General features: G+C 41.2%; 1 protein-coding gene across 1 annotated transcript; it reads right to left on the bottom strand.

Annotated features, from left to right (window-relative positions):
- Positions 1–10,133: 10,133 nt before the first annotated feature.
- LOC102290868 (E3 ubiquitin-protein ligase pellino homolog 2) lies at positions 10,134–21,201 on the bottom strand. The gene is made up of 7 exons (XM_005917656.2): positions 20,615–21,201; positions 15,285–15,414; positions 12,839–12,940; positions 12,221–12,415; positions 11,434–11,619; positions 11,121–11,326; positions 10,134–10,951 (listed from the first exon to the last, which is right to left on the bottom strand). The coding sequence occupies exons 1-7, from the start codon at positions 20,692–20,694 to the stop codon at positions 10,567–10,569; spliced, it is 1,284 nt and encodes a 427-aa protein (XP_005917718.1). The 5' UTR covers positions 20,695–21,201; the 3' UTR covers positions 10,134–10,566.
- Between the last annotated feature and the right edge of the window lie 1,600 nt (positions 21,202–22,801).

The following is a 22,801-nucleotide window of genomic DNA, read 5'->3' as shown; positions in this document are numbered from 1 at the left end:
GTGGCTAACGGAAGCTAACAGCAGCAAAAACGGCAAGGCTTACTGAGAGAAAAATTCAGGATATCCTCAACAACCCACCTCACTATCAAGTCAGACTCTTTTCACAAATCTCCTCCAGAGTCAATAGATGGGGACACGTAATAACAGTGGACTGGCAGCTAGTAGTGAGATGTTATACACTATAACTTTAAAAGGCATAGAACAAACCACTGCATGGACATGTGACTGAATTTATTTAACATGTGTATGAATTGCTGAATATGGGGGTTGTTTGTAGTCTAAAAGCACTTTGAGTGCTAAGTAAGATTAGCGTGCAAGTAACTGGTTCACATGGAAAGCAACAGAAGTGGAAAGTAATTAAGTATAAATACTTTGTTACTGTACTTAGGTAGAATTTTCAGTTTTTTCTTCTGATAACTTTTTACTTAAACAAATATCTGTACTTTCTATTCCTTACATTTTCAGACTTGCTTCTTTAAGCTGTAGGAAGGCAGACGAGACAGGAGAGAAAGAAGACAGGTTATAATTAAATTTAAGGACTGCTCAGCGACACCTGATAAACTGCAGATTTAAAGGTTACATGAAATGTCATCATATGACATATTGGATTTGTACACGATGTGTTTTGATAAATTATGTATTTCCATTTTGTGAAACATCCTGCAAAACAAACTAAGTATATCAACTTTGTGTTATTCAAGTGTTGCATGAAAGTACTGGGTAGTTTTGTCCAGGATAAACAGGTTAGTTTGCAGTACATAATCTAGTGTAATACTCTCCAAAGACGTCTCTGTGAATACTTTTCATGGGAAATACTTACAGCAAAGTAATGTCTCTAAAATTTCTCCACTTTCCCGGGATCCCATTTTTGGTGTTCCATAATGCTAGAAAAGCATTAAGTGAACACCCATTTTAGCAACTTGCAATTTAACCAAAAAACACCTAAATCACAAGACGTTAATCTGGAAATGTGTGTCTTTGTGTGTATAGGCATGCACCATAATGAGTAGCGTGGGGGAAGCTAGACAACAGCTTTTTGACAAGAAGGAAGAGGCCTACCAAAACACATGTCAGCCACACACACACACTCTCCTCATCATCCTCTCCTTCCTCATCCTCCCATCAGCCCTCTCACTTCCTTGGTTCTCCCTTCCTCCTTCCCAACATCCCCTCCTCTTCACTGTCCTGCCAAGCTGACAGCTCCAAGCTCCGTGGAAAATGAGTCTCACTCGCATTACAATCGTGCGGGACAGATTCCATTAGCACTATCTGAAATTGAGCACGGGGAGCAGGGAGCGGGCGGCAGCGGCGCACGCCCCTTATCAGAGGGAGAGGGTGAGCTCCTCTGACGTCACTAATCCACTGGGTGGGATTGAGCAGACACACACACACGCACATACACAGCGTGGGGAAGACAGGATTCTCACACACACATTTTTTATATACTAAAAGACACCAGGCACAAACAGGTAGAGGAACAAATCCACACACATGCATGCACAAACACTAAAAAACCCACACACGTGCAGGCGTGTGGCAAACAAAAGGAAAAACAGACATTAAAAAAATTTGTGCTGCAAATGCAACACCAGAGGAGCTTCAGTGAGTCTCTGCACTCACTTTACAAGTCCCTGGAACTTATATTTAACGGGGTAATGAAAAGCTGACGTACATGATGAAACTGGAAGAAAACAAGCAACACATCAGTTCTCCGCCTCTGCGCGCGCGTGTGTGTGTCAGTGGTTTCCTGAGGAGTGCTGGCAGGTCTGTTTGGTGGTGCTGCTGGTGGGATTTGTAGCATGTCAGTCTCTTGGTCTAAGATGAAACTGAGCCTCTCTCGCACTCACTGTGCGATCCCCACCTCTGCTGCCCGCTTCTTGTCCCGTCTCCCCCGCTCCAATAATTCATACAAATGCAGATTCCACATATAAGTGAACACACACGTGCATCTGCAGGAACGCCCCACACATACCCCCCAGTGTCCTCATCCCCGTAGTTATTAACCCTTGACACATAAATCCAAGGGTATGTGGGTGTGAGATATTAGCCCCGTGTGTGTGCATGTGTGTGTGTGGGAGGGAGGATGGGGTTAATCTTTATGTAGTGGGGATCTTTCACACAAGATCACTCAATTTAAATAGAGTGGGAACACTTTGATGTCTCCAGCCCTCCCCTTCTTCTTTCGTTCTCCAACTCTCATTCACCCCTCTAATTTGCTTCATGTTGCCCCCCTCTGTGCCCCTGCGATAAGGTGTAATGAGAAATGTTTTCGAAATGGCTCTCACCTACCATGCGACGCTAATTGAGCATGTGCTTGATACAGCCAAAAAGGAGAGCGCTCGTCTCTGACCGCTGACGTCGCTGAGGAGAAGAAAATGAGAAAAGGAGCATTTAGTTTTCCCCAGTTTCCCCAGCCATGAGGCGACTGAATAAAACAAAACTGATGCATTTGTTTGCATTAACTGAACCGAACAACCCTTCCCCCTCAAAGACACAAAGCAATGAGAGTACGTACCATCTTCATTAGTTGTCATTTACAGGGAATTACGGAGATGCCTCCTCAGGGCTGTTATTGGTCACGCAGCCTGTATCAGGGAGGAAGAGAAGGAACTTTGGGAATATTTGAAAACAGAAATGTTTGGCCTATATTCATTTAGCAGCAGAGGGAAGGTGCTACACATTAAAAAAAACAACATAACATAAAATACAAAAAAGATTCAACAGCAAACTGAGCAGAACAGAAACTAAAAGATGAAAAAAGCTAGTGTCACGACACATTTCGTTTAGGCTCCTTTCTCTGTCATATGTCAACACGTTCATCCACCCACATCCAGTCTGGGCCTCCCTCTCTCAAACTGGGATGTGTGAGGATTGCGTCCGTGGTGGTAGAGCGGGAGACCGCTTGGTGAGACTAAAACTGTGTGGATTACCAATCCACTGCCACAGCGTCACCTCCCTAACAGGATAACACCGCATAATAAACTCCATAAAATAATCAAACTTATTACAACTCTTAACCCCTGTTTAATACAGTCAGCTCAGCTTACGTGTGTTGGTATTCACCACTAGTCGAGCCACAAAAGAGAATAGTCTTATAAGACCAGAGAACACAGGACAGCATATTGTGATGCCTTAATATTGGCTTTAATTGGATTTGTAAATTATGTGGCTAAATTAGCACTTTTTGCTGCTTGGGGATTTAGTGAAATGTGTAGCAGGAAAGGGAAAAAAAGGGGAAAGTCTTAAAGTTAATTAATCATCTGTGGCTCCAGATTAATTAAAGTTTCCCAGTGTTTGTAGTTAATGGGGAGATTGATGGAACAATGGCTTGAACGCCCCCTGCCTCCTCGAGAGCAGAGAGCTGAGTCCACAGAGACGTACTTCAGAGCCTTTGATTATCACACATCCTCCACACACACATACAGTATGTACACATGCATGAAAACACACACACACACACACACATATATATAAATATACAGAGACCGGAGAGTCCCCTTCAAACTTCCTAGTCACAGATATCATTACTCCCATTGAGGGATTCACATTAATTAACTGGGATCAAAACCTACAAATCCCCCCACTGAGAATTCCTCTGTTCTCCTAAACTATACCTCCATCATTTATGCCACATCCCCTGACACACAACCACATACAGAATATGGTAAAATGGTAAATGGCCTGTATTTGTATAGCGCTTTACTAGTCCTTAAGGACCCCAAAGCGCTTTACACAACCTGTCATCCACCCATTCACACACAGGTGATGGCAAGCTACATTGTAGCCACAGCCACCCTGGGGCGCACTGACAGAGGCGAGGCTGTCGGACACTGGCGCCACCGGGCCCTCTGACCACCACCAGTAGGCAACGGGTGAAGTGTCTTGCCCAAGGACACAACGACCGAGACTGTCCAAGCCGGGGCTCGAACCGGCAACCTTCCGTTTACAAGGCGAACTCCCAACTCTTGAGCCACAATCGCCCCATACAGAATACAGCCAGATATCCCTGTTAGTGGGCCAGGGGTACAAACAAGCTGTTGGGCACCCTTTCGCTGTCCCTATCCTTCCTTGTCCCGGTGCCCAAGTTCAGCTGTTTTAAACTTATTCAAATCCATTACAAGTTTAACCTGTACCATACACATTACCAGCAAACAGCTTTCTCCACCTAATAGCCAGCTCAGTACGCATTTAATGTATTCAAAGGTTGTAGTTGAGCAAAAATAAGGGACAGTAGACTTAACTATGGAGAGAAAAGCATTATGGGAATTCTGCAGAGGCTTAGGAGGATGCATGTGAGTGCATTCTAGGAAGCCATCAGTGCACTGCCCAGTGATAACGATGCTATGTTTAGGATACTTGCTGGTTGAAAAGTTAGCTACATGAAAGGATCTGCAAGCTATATGTATGCATACTGACAGACTGTATGTTTGTGTATCTTTTATATACAATCTGTAGCTGTTTCACATATTTTTGATAGTGCCCCCAAAGTGATACTAGACAGCTAGATAACATATTAGCACCTACATGCAGAACATACATACTACCATGCAGTAGTATGCTGGGACCTTCACAGTGATCAGGTCACAAATTCAGGTCCTAACTTTCCAATATGAAATATTTTGCTTACTATTTGTTAAGCACTAAGTTATGGTTAATCAAAAAAAATAAAAAATGAAAGGATAAATAAATCTTGGCTACATTCATAGGATCATGTTTGGTTTAAAAGGCGCCGTTTGACAACTTGAAGCACATGTTTTGTAGCTCCTTTTTTACAGCTTACCACATTTACCAGTCATAGTGCAAAAGATAGATGCAGCTCCTGTGATGTCACCCATTGGTTTGTGAAGTTCTGGTCTCAGACGAGAGTTGAGCATTTTCACCATCACCATCTTGATGTTTTTGAAGCCATATATGATAGTGGCGGGTCAGAGGGCAGTTTCTATATGCGTTACAGTCTTTTTGCAACCACGTGTATCGCCCCCTGGTGGTTGCACCAAAAAAAAAATCCAGGTTACAGGTTCTTATGCACCGATCACTTTTCAGACCCAAAGGTAACGTCCATCGTTTAATGATTTTATATGCTTTTTGTCACATGACCACCAGAGGTCTTACACATAGTTTGGCTTGTTTTCTTTTCATCGGTGGTTACTGTTTGGATAAAAACTTCCAAATGAGGCTGTAGAGTGGATTACTTACTGGTTATACAGTAATAGCAGCAACCAGCCTGCTGAATGGGTCATCTGATGTGTCTTAGGCTGGGATATCATCTAGATGCCAGATCCCTCAAGCACATCTCTTACTTTGACTATTTTTTATGTCATTACAGTGCATCTGGTGCAAGCATCAAACATTAAATGCATCACATTGATGTTCTAAAGTGAACTGCACTCAAACCAATGGACAAAGAGAACTGGTAGTGATTTTTTTCTTTCTGCAAAGTTGGCGTTTTTGAGTGTACGGAAAGGGGGGGGGCATGTGTTAGACACTGATTGCTGGAAATTTTCTTCTAAAAAATGTGCCTATGATTAAAATTGAGAACATATTGTCGCTCATGAGATGAGCATGCACCCAAATTAAAACTGTGCATACCGTCTCTCGAGTTTTAGCAGTCTTTGGGTTTTCTCTTTTCCTGCTTTGAAAGACTTTAAATGTAGCGTGTCGGCACGACACCCGTGAAAAACGCTTATTCAAAAGCAGAAAGCCTCCTCCTCATGGTTGAAGTGACATAATTTCTGTACAAACTCCTGAATAACACCACTCCACGCAGGGCTTCGGGAGCCTTTCACCAGGCACCCTGAATTCTTTGCAAAGTCTTTTATATTTCTGCTTGAAATCAAGCCGCCTGTAATTTTGCCGGCATTTGCAGCTCGTTATCACATTTGCGCGGTGATGTACCGTACTCGACTGCCAAAAGTGCTCATAAAACAGATGATTATTTAAAACAGGTGATGCAACTCAAAGCAACCCTGCTCATGGTGTGGAAACCTCGGAGCTGGTAGAGGGCGCCCTCTGCTGGAGCCTTCTTGTTTCCCTTGTTAAACAGAAAGGACAACACGGCAAACTTTGAACTGGTTTATTGACATGTGTATAGCGATTGTCTGTGCACCGGACGATTACAGAAGAATATGTTATAAAATAATACAAAATAGCTGTACACAACACGGATTATAGTTAAAGGAATGCATTGTTAACTGTGAGGTTTTATGCTGTATTATACATATCAGCTACTCACTCGCCTACGATGAGACGAGCTCATAAGTTGAGGAAGTTGAGGTTTCGCCATCTGGTTATGAAGGTCAATTAATAGATATGATAACAAACGAAGTTAGGGAAGAGCTGATGATGTTACTGGTGGTATCAAACGACCTGATGCTGAGCTAAAATGCTTAGTCTCTATTTTTTGTAACTAATACTAAAATCTAAAACTCAAAAAAAGTTACATATGGATGTCCATAACCCAAAGTGAGTCATAGAATAAAACAAAAAGAAAACTCAAACAAATATTGTACGTTAGCTCATAAACTAGAACCCAGTGGGGGTGCTGCAACTGTTCTCCATCCACATGCCAATGGTGTTACATGTTGTACTGTATATATGCATATCTCTCTCTCTATATATATATTTTGTCAAAAGCAAGATTCACTGGATTTGGTGTGATTTGCTAAGGCCAGCTAATACACATGATTTCATTGCCTGTTTCATGAGACCCGTAAGTGGTTGACCTGTGGTGATCTACCCGACTGTTTGCCCTCTAGAATTTGGACATAAGATGTGGCTGCTCTCACATCGAACGCCTTAATCTGGAACTTTTTTTCACTCAAAGTGCCTTTTATCAGGCATCTTTCAGCTGTGACTCTAAAATCCTTAATCCTGAGCAACAGTAACACAACCCTCATCCACCACACTACAAATCTTATATTTAGACTTTAAAGGAGACCTATTATGCCTTTCCTCATGTTCTGTCATACACATGCTTATACAAAAGTGGATGTTGATGTTAATAATGGTCGACCTTTCAAATAACGAGGTTAAGCTTCAAATGACCCAAAAGGCTCTGTTTTGTTCTACATCTGCGCCCATATGATTACGGTCATCTCAGGAATTCAGCTCTAGCAATGAGACCAGGAGCCCCACCCACCCTCTGTTTAAACAGTCTTTGAGTGAGGGGCAGCCAATCAGAATAAAGTTAAAAGCGTGGGCGGGGAGCCAAAATGGCTTTTATTCACACAATAAATGAACTGAGTGGGCTGTCAAGGTAAATAAGGATTATTCTGAACTGTGAACCATGCAAAGCTACTGAAGAAGCATAAGAGGTCCCCTTCAAATGGAAAACATGCTGTCTTTCATTAGCTTTAAATGCTCCATGACGGGTCTAAATACAAAATGTAAACAAGTGTCGATGTGAACGTCTTTCTGTGATGAATTGGTTTGGTGGAAAATATTAGCATAGTAGTACAAAGTGGGATTCAAGAGGTCTCATTCACAAAGATCGTGGATCTATCAAGTATGAGGATCTATTTAGGCGCTCGTTCTTTTTTCCTCTTGCTTTAAAGCCCACCTCCCCCAAAAACAACAAAAACAAAACAGAAATGCTGCAGTTTTTAACCAACGAAGGACTCGGAAGACAGCTCAAACGTTCTCAGCATGAATTGCAAGTTGGCGCTCCACCGTGCAAAGTTTTCGAGTACGTGTACGTGTAGTGTACATACTGTATGTGTACGTTCAGCACATGCAAGCTAGACACAATTTTTTCACGTGAGTGTATTTCTTTCTTTTTTTTTCTGTTTTTTAAATGAGTTATGTCTTTCATACTTGAGGCTATTATTGAATTTACTTGTTGAGCTAGTTCACCAAGCTACACCTAATATTCAGTTACAAAAATAGTATCACAATATAGACCATTCAATATGAGCACCAGGGAAGGCTAAATATAGCCCAAAGTATTTTGGCTACATTCATTGTCTGGGCAATGTTTTACGGTAGCAGAGTGTGTGTGAAAGTGTGTGTGTTCGTTAGACACAGTGTTGGCAATGTTTTCTCACTCACAAGCTCCCCTACATCTACCGCACGATTATATCTCGTAACATACACAACTTGCGTACGTACACTGAGTAACAACAGTTAACTAAAACCAATTGTCAGATAGAAAAATAGTTGCTGTATAATTTTTTTAAACACTGAACATCTAAAAGAATTCCTCCCACTTCCCCAAATAAAACCCTCCCCGTTTCCTAACAAAATAGTTTTCTTTGAAACAATAACCCCAAAAAAAATGTTTTGAGGTTACACAAGGTCAAGCCTACTGACACTCCATCACACTACCATACACCCTGTTTAACATAATTCAGAAACCAGAAGTGTGTTCAAATTAACAAAGAACAAGCTGGATAGTTTTGCAGCATTACCAGCACAGTAAAGAAATGATAGAATTAGTAATTAAATATGGATCAGGCATTAAGTCTTTCAAATCTGCAGCTTGTGGTATCACTCATATTCTCTGGTCTATGACCCCCAATTTGGAAATAAGTCACGGCATTGAACACGCCTCTGGTTGAGCCCTTTACCTGGAAACCATTTCAGCCACATTTGAATTGGACTGCTGACCTAACACTTGGCTAAACATAGCATAACATCTAGCTTATCTATGGGAGTGCTATTATTGCTTCAGAGTTGGGAAGTGGAGTTCATACCCGGTTTTCATTCCAAGCCTTTGTTTATCCTTACTCTGCTTCATAATTAGGAAAAGATCTGCTGTAAAAGTACTGCAGTGTTCCCTCTGGCCCTTCGGAGCTAATCAAACAATCTGCAGGTTACTGTCCAAAGAATTACAACACATAGGGGTCTGTCATTAATGGGCAGTCTGTGCATAGATCTTACTCTACAGTGATATGTAAAGGACTCCAACAACATATGCTTCTAATTCCTTAACTTCAGAAATAGTTGTGAAGTTTTCCTTCATGGATCAGGAAGAGTGTTAAATGCTGTATGGAAGCACGAGCCACTGATCCCACATTATAATCATCAACCATCCGCAGTTAACAAAGCCCACTGAGAACACAGCTAGAAATATAAAACGGTTGCTAGTTCAGACAGGAAACCCATTAATTATAATGCTGATGTCAGATAAGATATTTTTTTATGGAAGTTGATGCCAGAAGCATTAAGTTTTTTTGTGATGAAAGTCCTGCCGCAGCCAATGAACTAATAAAAAAAAACTATTAAAAAAAATAAAAAAAAACATAATAAAAAACATACATACATACATACATACATACTATACATACATACATACATACATAATATATACATATAATACTAACATATATATTAGTATATATTAATTATACACATATATATATCATATAAGCTATACATATACATATATACTTATATCATTATGATACATAATAATACATACATATAACATACATACATATCATACTACATACATACATACATACATATATATATATAATAATATACACATATATCATACATAATATATATATATATATATATATATATATATCATATATATATAAAAGAATATATATATATAGTAATTATATCAATTATTAATATATATTATATCATCACATACATACATATATATATATTATATACATACATATATATATATCTATAATATATATATATATATATATAATATACATATAATATATATACACACATATATATATCATATATATATATATATATCACATTATATATACAATTATATATAATCACATATATATATATATATATAGTATATCATATATATTAATAACACATATATATTACACAAATATATATATATAATATATACACATAAACAAAAATAATATATATTAACTAATTATAATACACAAACCCAACATTTATATAATATTATAAATTTTATATATATATATAATACATATTATTAAAATAAATATATATATATATATATATATAATCATACACAAATATATATATATATATATATATATATATATACATATATATATATATACATGGGTGTTTTTTTACGAGGACTGTAGTACTTAGACATATATTATTATATAATATATATACTATATATATATATATTTATATATATATTATATAATTATATGTATATATATGCCTGACGAACTCATGTGGCTATCATTTGATAATATAGTTAAAATGCAGCATCATAGTTTAAGCTGTGAACGTGCAGCATCACTTCTGAGAGCTGTGTCTCGCTGAAAGACGAGTAATGACTGAAATCAACTGCCACTGTGTTCAGCTGGAATTAAAACCCTCTGACTCCTGCACGAGGGGGGCGGGAAATGGTTTAAAATTTAGAAAACACTTTGAATTGACAGCACTGATAATTCTGTCCTATTTTCTTGATCTTACACTAATCAGCAAGCCCTAAAGGATAAACAAAGGGAAGGATTTGTCAGCACTGAGCTACATTCAGTAACAGAGAGTGTTATTGTACAGAACACACACGCTTATCATACTGATCAACATTTGAACGCATGAACGCAGCTCAGGTAGCTTCCTGCTATTGTGGTTGTTGCTGAGAAGTGGTGATTAGTCGATGGGGCCCTGGAAGATGAGCCGTGTCCAGCCGGGGGAGCTCAGGGCAGTGGAGCAGAAGGGGCAGACGGGTCTGAAGGCATGCGTCCCATGGGGCAGAGGAGTCTCAGCCCAATACTTGGCTGTCCTCTCTGAGCAGACGTGGCCACATGGCACAAAACCGTGAGTGGGGGCTCCGGCATCCACATACACCGCAGGCTCACAGCCCAGCCACAGCGGCACGTAGGGACCCACGCTCCTGCACAGGGGACATTCTCGCCGGGTGGTGGAGCCTTCACCCTCTCCTGGATCTTCCTCTCTCTCCGATCTCTGGCCCCAATCGTGGCGTCCGTGGACGTGGCCACAGGCGAGGTAGACCCAGGGTTGACGCTCTTCAAGGCTGAAGTTAAATAAAGTGTACCGATATTTTAAAGAAAATTCTTTTATGCATGCGTGTGTAACAAAATAGAAAAACCTGTGAAGAATTTTCTCCTAAAATTAGTAATTGGAAATAATCCGTTTTTAAATAAATAACAAGACCTTAATTTAACCATCAGTGTGGCCCTGACCTATGACTGCGTGGAAGGCTGGGGAACGCCAGTGTGCTGAGGCCGACGGGACACTGGGGCCGGGATGCGTTAAGCTCCTGACGAAGCGCCTCCAGGTGACGCAGAGTGGGAGAGCGCATGAGCCCCTCACCGGTGCGCCACAGCAGAGTAGCACCACAGAGATCGACGAGCGACCCGTCACGTAGTGCGCTGCTCTCCCCCTCCGCCTGAAGCGACGCACAAACAGATATTTGTGTACAATAAAAGGCAAACACAGACCCCAAAGGTTCACTGAAGAAATGTAGGTATAGTAACCAAACCTGCGGCAACTCACCAGCGTCCCCCTGCTGGGTCCAGACCGTGTCTCCCGCAGCGCATAAACATCTCCACAGACGGAGATCTCCCTCCACAGGCCTTGCTTGGGATCCTCTGGGAAGCCCTGTGGGTGCATCACTAGCACCCCATTAGTGGTGAGGCCATCCATATGCCCATCAGGATTTTTCCATTTGGTTGCTTTCTCCTGTGGCAGCAAAGACATTAAAACATAATATTGATATGTTTCAGAAAGTATTTTTATTGTGTCAATCATACTGTTATTCCCAGCATGAAGAGTGCTGCTCTCGTCTTACTTTCAAATACAGGCAGTCTAAAAACACAGGGAAAAAAGACTTTGCAGTTAGATCTTCAGTGCATCACTTTCTACAACAGAAGTCCCACAGCACTGTGCAAAAGTCTTTGGCCACCGCACCATTTTGCAAGGAAAATGGGTACAGCAATTTATTGAGATGTGCAAATACACATGGAAACACATGGACAACGCACCCATCCCTTGAGGCAGGTGCTTTTCTATGCTTGAATGATTCATAGGTCAGTGTTAAGTGGCGTAACATACAAAGCAACACTCTCAAAATGGTCAGGTACAAGGAATGGACTGAAAATGAGTGAAAGCTAGTCAAACACTGCAATTTTTATCAGATCGTTTCATGGAAAGTTAAGCTCTCTTAAATCATCAGGATGTGTACAGTAGACAAGAAACTGGGACTCAGTTAGATTTTTCAATTACTTAAAATCTAAAATATTCTGTTATTAGAAACCTGTTGCTGGAGTATGAGTCTACTCACCCCTAAGAAAATATTTTTGGAGGAGTCAAAGCCTGCAGCATAGATGCGTGCAGTGTAAGGCGGGTTGCGCTCGCACACTATTCTGCAGGCAAAACGGGAAATGGTGCTGGGAGCAATGGAAGGATCTTCGCCTTCCTTTCCTCCAGAGGTGTCTGTTACCACAAAGTCAATAGGACTCTCTGTGGAGCGTCCAATCTGCAGGGGACAGCACAGAAAAATACTATTTATTAACTGAAACAAATGTGTCATTAAAATGTTATTGGTAAGCAGAGCTATTTCTTTTAAAGCATCGGTGCTCATAATTTTATGGCTTTGAGCTATCTGGGCAAGATGGTTCATTTTTATGTTTAAAAAGATCTGTAAGAGCAATAGAAAAGCACAAGCGTGTGCATAAAAATAGACTTTCTTGGAGCTATGACGTAAATCTCTTTATTTTTAACACTTAATGGTCCCAGTTCTGAACCAAAATAATCTACCCTCCTGTAGAAATGACTTTGATGGGATTACATAAGAGTTGGAAACTTGCACATGATCGCACTTCTTGGAGTACATTTTGCTGTGAATCCTCTCATCACTCAAAAGAAAATAAAAGTTGACTTTGTTTGCTTGCTGTGTTACCTGGAACATGTCTGTGTTGTTGTCATGGCAGTACTCCACCACCACGGTCTGGTTTCGGGACAGGGTGAAAGAGATGCTGTGCTGCCCCCTGCTGTGCACCGCCTGCAACAACAACAACAGCAACAACTTGTGGTACAGCAGTCATTTTCTGGAAGCTTCTTTCTTTTCATTTAACCACCAATATTCTTAAGTAAAACACACAGTTATAAGCAAATAAAGTATATCTACATTTTTGTTTTTAAAAGCGTCTTTAAATTCAAACAGTTTGTGCAAAGGGCCTGGCATTTATACAACGCTTTTCCAGTCTTACCACTCCAAGCATTTTAAACCAGTACTGGCCCGTGAGTCATTGGAACCGGGCCGTGAGAGTTGTGAAATTGATGGGTTTTTATCGTTAACTCGGTTTTCCTGGGTCTTTTCCCATGTGTTATGAATAAATCTTCTTTTTTTGCTACCGGTACTGGTTTTATTTTGTTGCGGCACCTTAAAGGCCGGTCCGTGAAAATATTGTTGGACATAAACCGGTCGTGGCACAAAAAAGGTTGGGGACTGCATTTTAGACTACAAGCCACATTTACCCATATAATCATACAACCTAACTTATGTCTTTGGATTGTGGGTAAAAGCCAGAGAACTGTCGCAGACACAGGGAGAACACACAAACTCCACCTCACCATGATTCGGGAACCTTGTTGTGAAGCCAAAGTGCTAACCACGGTACCATCATCCAACATTAAGAGCAGCATTTAGCAATGACGTGCTGGTCTTCTACTAAGCGCCAGACAAACAGATCAGCCGGTGGATGTTGATCTAATATAGATACTGGATGACGTGTCTGCTGATATAAAAGCCTTTCTTTGTTGTGTTGGAAATTGCTGAATAAGATGCTTGGAAGAGTCTAGACATGGTGTCATCACACAGATTCTCTTACAGAGTCAGCTCTCAGCACAGCACATGTAACAACACAGCAGAACAGATGGTGGTGTGGTGTGGGTTTCATGGTAAGTTGTTAACCAGTTTGTGTAATACAATCCCACAAATCTGATCACTCTCATGTTCAGCTTCATTAAGTACACCACTGAAATCAAATATAATACGACAGCTCTGACACAAATTTGACACTGTCAAAAATTCCCAGGTTTTGAGATAGTTCTGTGTTTTTTCAGGTCACATTAGGTGGTGGTGATGAACATGACAGCATTACTGAGCCAGGTTGGCCCTGCCACATGGTTTTGGCCCCAGTATACTCGCCACATTGGTGCACTGTTGGTAACATTATCACAAAGCCTCTTCCATTTATGGTCCCTGTTACAGTGCAGATACCTGCTGCAATATTCTCCTGAACAACAGGTGTCACCATTCAGACAAAACCTCATATAGGAGGAGAAGAAGTCAAAACAAGAACCAAGAACCAAAGAACAGCCAAGTTTTTCTCCACAAGGTCTCATCTTTTCGTGGCTCAAGAGTTGGGAGTTCGCCTTGTTCGAGCCCCGGCTTGGACAGTCTCGGTCGTTGTGTCCTTGGGCAAGACACTTCACCCGTTGCCTACTGGTGGTGGTCAGAGGGCCCGGTGGCGCCAGTGTCCGACAGCCTCGCCTCTGTCAGTGCGCCCCAGGGTGGCTGTGGCTACAATGTAGCTGCCATCACCAGTGTATGAATGGATGGATGACTGGTTGTGTAAAGCGCTTTGGGGTCCTTAGGGACTAGTAAAGCACTATACAAATACAGGCCATTTACCATTTCAGATTGTTGCAACTTCTTCCTCTGTAAACTCTGTGAATCTCTGAGCTTCTGTGCTAATGTATGATAAAAATGGTGGTACAACCAACACAATCTTACACTTGTCTCTTCAATTAAGCTGCAGCAACTGCAGCTGCGAATCTGAAGTTTAATGTTAATAATTTGTCATACAGTGCTTTTTGTCAGGTACTGCACAGACGTTATATTGGGACCTTAACAGTGACTGAACTTTCAAAATAAAAGTAAGTGGCTTTTCAACTGGTATTCTGATCATAGGTGGTACTGTTATCTTAAATTAAATAAATAAATAAACGATACCGTTGGTTATTGTTCATATACTTGAAAGCCCACCCAAGCAAAGTCTCTGTGTGGGAAAAAAATATCCATCCAAAATAATATAAATGTTGGCCGATTTATAAATACCTGAATTTTGTACTAGCTAAAAACAGTATCCAAGCAGTAATCAGTATCAGTCATCTCCAGATAAAATCTTAATTCAGCTCAAGTTTTTTACATGCAGCATCTTTCAGTACATCAAAACAGCCTTATGTAGGATGACACACACACACACAGACAGACCACATAAACCTGTCTTCATGATTAGTCATCCTTCCTCTGGCACACAACAGGGGTTACAGGAAGGAAACTCATGTTACACAATGATGAAAACTATAGCACACACACACACATGCGCATGGACACGTACCTTGCTGTCCTGTGGTGTATTGAGGATGTGCACAGCACTGGGCTTGACACCGTTGGCCTTGGCCCTTCGGTACAGAGCAAAGCGGCTCTTTCTGCGCCCACGGTCTCCGTTTGGAAGGGAGCCATTGTAGCTGGAGGAAGATAAACAAACACAAGAACATGACGAAAAATATCTACTGAAACAAACAAATGATGTTTAAGTAATCTAATTTGGGCTGGAATACATGCGACATCTAGCTTTATTGAGAAAGCCTAATTGTGTTAAAAACACAGTTATCTTGTTTGCATACTTATCATAAGTCATCACTTAAATGACACTGAAGCTGCCAAGATGTCAGGAAAATAACGGCAATTAAAGTGCAAGCTCAATTAATTATGTGCATCTTTACAGCAATACCGCTGCTCGCTCGTTTGAAATGAATTAGAGCAGCACATTCAGGCCACTCGTGATTCATGTTAAACTGCTGAACCTCAATGAGAAAGACAACCTGCACTTGATCTGACTCACTCGGCTTGTCCTTAAGGCCCACGTTCACTAAAGAAGAGCTCGCTCTTCATCTAACCTCTTACAATATAAAGCATCTTCAGCAAGACAGATTTATTTTCATCACACCATTGCCCAATTACATTAACCATAAAGAGTTGAGTAAGTGGTCTGGAGAGGATACTGAATAATACTTTGAAGCTTTGTGTTCATTAATAGCAAGCAGATATGATAGGTTCTTTCAGAGGGTGGTAAATAACATAGTCCAGCCTATTACTGTTTTATAACTCAATATAAGGCTTTTAAATGAAAATCCTTCTGACACCTTAACTAAGATATTGAATTTGTCCTCAATGTTTTCTGTAGCTGGGTCAATGTAATTTCTTTCACAGCTTGAGTTCACAAAAAAGGCAGTATGTAAGGCTTGTGACTAATGAGCAGGACATGTTTCTTATTAAAAGCATTCAGAGGAAGTCCTGCAGGCAAGACTCACAATTTTGACAATAACCATCTTCACTGCTCCCCACAGTTGATGGGATGAAAAGCCATCTGGTCTGGTTTCTTCTGACTTTTGGTCTTGATTTGAGTACAAAAGGAAGCACTGCCTACTTTTTGAGTGTCAGTAAAGTGTAGCTCTGACACTGCGATGAATTTACAAAAGGAATGAAGAAAGATGATTTAAGTGACTTTGCAAGTGGCATGTTCTAGACGGGTGGTCTGAGTATTTCAGAAACTGTTGATCTGCTTGGATGTTCCCACACAGCCATCTCTAAGTTTAACTGAGAGTGGTCCAAAAAAGGGAAATATCTGATGAGGGGCAGTTCTCTGGGATGAACAATGCCTTATTGATACCACTCACAGGAGTATGGCATAGATGCATTCAGACTGAGTCGGTAACAGTAATTCAAATAAGCACTCAATACAACCAAGGTATGCAGAAGAGCATCTCTGAATGCACAACATATTAAACTTGAAGCAGTTGGAAGACCACATTGGGTGCCACTCATGTGAAGAAATGTATGTCCTAACTTACGTAATAATTGGAAACTCATTTCACCCCTACACCACAACCTTTCACACCATAAACCCAATGTGTAGGCACATTTCTCAGAGGTACACATCAGGTCGGTGCGTAGGGTTATAACAAGGTTCCAGTTATGGCGTAAGTTACAACATAAATCTGATGTATAAGTATAATTAACACGTAAGAATGGAAAACTGAGTCTATAATGTCCACAAGCTCACTGAAAGTGGAAAACAGAAGACTGGAGTCTCAATTTTACAGCGACATTTAGATGATAGGGTCAGAATCTGCCATTAACATGTTGGTAATGGATCCATCCTGCCTTGTATCGATGGTTCAGGTTGGTGGTGGTATAATGATGTGAGGGATACGTTCTTGACCGATCAGTATCCCTGTTAAAATGCCACAATATACCAGAATATTGCAGCTGACCATGTCCATCCCTTTATAATACAGTGTACCTATTTTCTGATGGCTGCTTCTAGCAGGATAACACAAACTATGCTAGAAAGGTAAAATCATCTCAAACTGCTTCCTTGAACTCGGAATGCACCGATCCAATATTAAGATCAGATATTAGTCTGGCAGCCCCCCCCTAAAAAAAACAAAGCAAACAAACAAAAAAACTGGTCGGGTTACTGGTCTGGATATTGGTTATACTGAACTGATCTGTGGTCTGATACATTCATTTCAGTTCACTATGGTTCTGTGTTTACTTCCTCACTAGACAGCAGCAGCTAGCAGCAGAGCTAATGTAGCATGGAGCGAGCAAACACCAGAATGTCAGCAGTTTGGAGGCATTGCAACAGCTTCGGTCTCTAAATTTGCAAAGTTGTTGTTGGGTTTTTTTGCTGCAAACTGGGCTCAAGGTGACATGACTGACAACACCTGACAATGAAGATGCTTTCTGTCTCTTCCTTCACTAGTTTACTTTCACTCTCATTATATTCTGTCACCGACCATATCTAAGAAGCTAGAAGGACACTGGTTTAGTGTTACACCTGTTGGTAATCTTCTATTATACTTATGGTAACGTGACCTCTCCTGACAGCTCACAGCTGTGTGTGAGGATGAAAAGGGAAAACTGTTAATAACAGCAGTTGAATCACTCTAATATCACTTTGACATGAGCTCTCTGAAAATAAATTAGATGAACAACTTTAGCATATTTTTCATAGTTTTTCACTGCATTTACCCCAGGCCTATTTTTATTTATTCTTTTACTATTTAATACTAACACTTCAATAAATTTGTATTCATGAAAAAATGTAAACTGTCTTTGATGGTTCAATCTGTGAGCTTGTCTAAGAGCAAGTTGATATTGTGCATTTCAATTCCATGAATCTCAGAACATAAATTTTCTGTGGTTGACAATCCTCAGGATAGAGCGGGGAAGGAAGGTGGGATGATGATGCTGAACAGATCAAGTATGTCACCTGAAAATACTACAAACAGGGCACATTCAACTTTGATTTTTTTTTTATGTGAAATCCAATTAAAGAGCATGACTCAATGCAAACCTGTACCCTTCCTGGCCTGCTCTGACAGTTCAAACTAAACTGTGACTAACAAGGAAAAGACTGGTGCAGGAATCACGGACACGCGAACACAGAGCTTTCAGGGCTTTGGCCAAAAGTCAGAGCACATAAAATAGGGCAAAGGATAAGAGGCTGCAGGAGATAGAGAAAAGGGTAGCAGGTTGTTTGAAATGGAGGCAGAAAAACAGTCAGAAGCTATCACAAGTTTTAGAGAAATAAGTGAATAAAATGAAGGACGGGAGATGGAGAACAGGGACTGAAAGATCACGCAAAGCAGAGGATTGAGGGGGAAAGGCCAGAAGGAGAGCAGCTCTTTAAGATGCGTTTGTGGGCAGTTCAGGCCTGCATCACAAATGTGCACACATCATAAGGCACTATATGAAATATTCACTCCTTCTGCCCCTCAACACGGGGTTTATTTTCGTTGAGGGCAAGTCACCAAGGAGGCCTGCCTCTGTGAAAGTCAGCACTCAGCAAAACACTGAATGGTCGGCTAGAGAAGGGGCTGGGTGATAGACAGAGGAATGAGACAGAGACCATATTGAGATAAGTTATGGAGGAGAATAGAAAGGTGTGAGAAGACAACAGGGTGTTCGCATAGCGAATAGAGGGGGTTGCTGGATGGGGCAGCACGGTACATGGTGTCCAGAATAACTAAGGTGACGAGAGATAGCAGGCAAGCAGCCTCTGCAAAGATCACATGGCCAGCAGTGAAGTAGACATTGACCACAAGGGGCATGGGATCATCAAAGCTGACAGATGCAAAGCCAAACCACAGTTGCATGAAACATGGCCAGAAAATTATGAAATCTGACAGGAAGCAGTAAAAGATACAACCTGTTCTTACACTGCCTGCCTCCAGGCAAAATTACCTGCTGTATGTTTGAGAGCAATAAATTCCACAAATCCAAATGTAATATACCTGTGATCACCCATATAATAAAACAATTATTCACAATATTACTGTACCGTGTACTACTACAACCAGGCTGTGGCACTGGAAGATAGTTAATCAGCTTTATCTCTTTATCCTTGTCTGTCAGCTCTTTTTCAAAACCACAGACAGGTTACCAGTCTGGCAGTGCGCAATCAAAACCGACTCTCAATCACCACAGCTTTGAAAGTGAGGTTGTACAAAATGCATTTTTTTAGCCATCGAGGAGGCGCATTTCGGCACACACTGCAGAGCATACTGGTGTTCAAGTTCCACAGCCAAAAAAAGGAAAAAAATTCTCAAAATAGGCATTCAGTTCTCACATCCTTACTCTGATGTGAGCGTGTAAAGGGCTGCTGTGTTCAAACGGACGTTAATCAGTATTCTAATGCAGGCGGGCTACAGCCTCCTCACTCTGTGTTCAGCTGGAGGGGAAGAGATAGGCCATTAGGTCAGTTATCTTTGGCATACACAGGAAGCTCTGCAGGGCAAAAGGGAGGCCTGTGTAAGGCTGTGTATATGATTGTGTATGTGTATATGTGTGTTGTAATTTCCTGGTCCTTGCAAACTGTGCATAGAGTGGAGCTGCAGGGCTGGAAGTGCTGTGGAAGCTGGTGGCTGTCATCAGCACATCCTGCCCACTCCTGTACTTGTGTGCGCTGGTGATGTAGAAGGGCTTTTCTCCTCCTCCGCCTCCTCCTCCTTCCTCCCTCACTCCCTCCCTCCCGCCCTGGCATGGACGGTCATCTGGCTGAGACGTTTTATTAATTAGTAATACCAAACGAGAGCGCGACTATGACTATGAATATAAGCAAAACGCATTTTTCAGACGATGCTGTTCTCCTCCGTGCTACTTTTAGCGAGCACCGATCCAGCAAAGTATGACATCATTGGGATTTTCAGGTCTGAGCAATCCAGCGCTGCCACTACAACCATTGATGAAAAACCGGCTACATCCGTAGTAGCCTTATGTACTATGGCCAAGGCAGATGTTGCACCTTTACACTTAGACATGATGGAGAAACTATGCTGGGCTGTAGATTGAGATAAAATGCCTTAAAAACTTACTTTTTAACATTACTACACAGCTACACCGGTGAGGGAAAACGACGGCAATGTAACATAAATGAGAAATAAGCTCAAATCCCTTACTACGATTGATTTAATAACCCTAAAACAACCGTAAGCGCGATATATTTTGTAAGAGCAGTGGATTAAAGCTGAACTCGAACGTCATTTGCTGGGTTATTTGTGCTGGTGAAACCGCTACATATTTAAAGGTTAATTTGCCACTGGAGCTGTTCACCAAACGATATAATTTCACTCTAGCTTAAGGTTTTAAAAGACTTACCCCAAAATGACCAATTCGCCGTATTTTACCGGGTCTTTAACGGGCACATCATCATCTCCGTCTTTTTTCGGTGAATTCATCAGACTGGACTGGTCCAGATGGGGCAAAAAACGCGTCCAATTGCAATAGTGGTGAGATAAAACAATGCTAACACACTCGAAACTGTAGGGAAGTGGTTTTGGTTGTAGTCTACCAAAGTTTGGGCACTGTTGGGCAAAGTTTTTCCAGACTTCTAGGTGTTTTTTTCATTGTTTTAATCCGGTGAAGGAGCATCTTTTCGTGGCTTTAATGCCAGTGTGTAGCTAGTTTGTATCGCGACAAATCTGTTCAGTAGCAGGGGATACAACAACGGCTAACGGTAGGGAGTGGGCTGTACCATAAATTGGGGGAAGAGGATGCCATTCACAGCATATGTCGAAAAATTTGATAAAATTTACGCCCGTTGGGAAAAACGTGCAACTTCTCCATTGAAAATGCTGATAAAAACTTCACGTGCGATTATTAGATAAATAAATGCAGTTCAGCATTTAGAACGTAAAAGCGCCATGAACGTACCCACCCGCGGAATACGAATGGATGTATCCGTGATGTGAAGCTGGCTCCCCCCGATAGAATAAAATGAGCCATTTCGAAATCCACAGGAAGTACCCGCATCCCCCTGACATACAGAGGGATTCTACTATATTTAAAGTAAAATACTACCTCACTGGATTTTTTTATTTATTTATTGGTATGGTCATAAGTGATGCTGATCTAACGGGCCATTATTCAGTCTGACGTAAGGAGGAGCTCCGGGGGGTGTGGTGGTGGAGCTAAGATGTGGGTCACCACTGCGCCCCAGACTACACCTTCCCCCCCGCTCCCTGGATTTCATGTGGGAGTCGGGAGACGGATATAGGGCGGCTGGAACCCACGCGTGCGTCCCTCTCTCGCTCTTTTCTCTCACACTGTAGTAAGGCATCATGTTGTGACCGCATGAGGGCAGTGCACTTGCTAAGTACAACTTTCCAGCCAGTGAAGTCTGAAAGGTTTTTTTGTGACTAATTTTCCAGTTTAAATATCACTTCTATTTACACGCACTGTCCAGTAATATAAACGAATGAACAGCTAAGCTTAGATATGACACCTCCACCCCACACCAACACATGAAAGCAAAACCTTTGCTGCAGGGGTTTTGAACAGAAGCCAGAGACACACTGATCAGCATCGTTGTTTTCATGTGGAGCAGTCCCCTTTTTCATGTTTTGGCTTACTGGTGTAACATGTAGTAGCTTGCAGATAGGGTTGCAAGGCGAAACGGTATAGCACTCTGCATGACTCTGCAGTGTGTGGCAGTGTCGGGCCTCTTTTTACTGGATATATGGGACAGCAGTAAAACATTTGCATGTGCAAATTTACAGATGTTAACCTAATTGCTATGATAATAGTTTCAAAAGGTAATGACTGTGCCCTCAGTAACACATTTGCAGTGCTATGGAGCAGTGATGACACTGTATGTGGGTAATGACTCATGAATCAGCTTCAGAATTAACCAAAGCAAACAGCTACACCCTTATTTCATAATTGACAGCCCACAGCAGTCACAGAGTAACTGATCAACCAGCGTGAGCACTAAGTAATCTTTTGTATACTGGATATCAGAAGGTTATCCTCCAACATACTTTTCTTCTGAGATACAAAGTAGAAACTGGATGGACCAGATGTGCATGCTTCTCTGTGTGTTTGTGTTTGTGCATGTTTCAGTGTGAGTTTCTTCCTTTTCCACTGTGAGATTAAGGTCACACCCTCCTCAGTCTCTCCTGCCATCTCTCCCATATTCCCTGCTTTTTTCCTTCTGCTTCTTTATTTTTGTCTGCCTGTCCTTGTTTGGCTTCAGTTTCAGTATTAAACTAGAAAATATTTTTGTACTAATCCTCACTGTTCCTTTTAATTTACATAGTTTGTGGCCATAATAATCCATCAGCAGGACAAGGATTCAGTTTTCGCTGTCGGGATTATTTACCTGTCATGTCTAACCAGGAATTTAAGGAATGTTCTGAATGAATACAACCCCACTCCATGTCTAGTAATTGGCTGACTATGTTTAATGATCATGTAGTAATCCCCATCTGAGTGTTTTATCATTTTTACTGACGTCGCTGAACGATTGCAGCAACAGAACAGTAGGAGGGATTCATCTGCGTTTTA

The sequence above is a fragment of the Haplochromis burtoni genome, unplaced genomic scaffold (assembly GCF_018398535.1).
Source record: "Haplochromis burtoni strain Fernald_Lab_line unplaced genomic scaffold, NCSU_Asbu1 Contig_28, whole genome shotgun sequence".
In the NCBI taxonomy this organism is placed as follows: Eukaryota; Metazoa; Chordata; class Actinopteri; order Cichliformes; family Cichlidae; genus Haplochromis; species Haplochromis burtoni.
The sequence above is the reverse complement of the archived record's forward strand: the minus strand, read 5'-3'. Positions and strand labels throughout refer to the sequence as shown.

Bases quoted from the DNA above. Each gene is read 5' to 3' on its own strand.
- LOC102290868 (XM_005917656.2), bottom strand. From the start codon at position 20,694: ATGAATTCACCGAAAAAAGACGGAGATGATGATGTGCCCGTTAAAGAC. The intron at 12,941-15,284 runs GTACGTGTCCAT...TTGTTGTTGCAG, and splicing joins ATACACCACAGGACAGCAAG to GCGGTGCACAGCAGGGGGCA. The intron at 10,952-11,120 runs GTCAGGGCCACA...ATTTAACTTCAG, and splicing joins AGCCTTCCACGCAGTCATAG to CCTTGAAGAGCGTCAACCCT.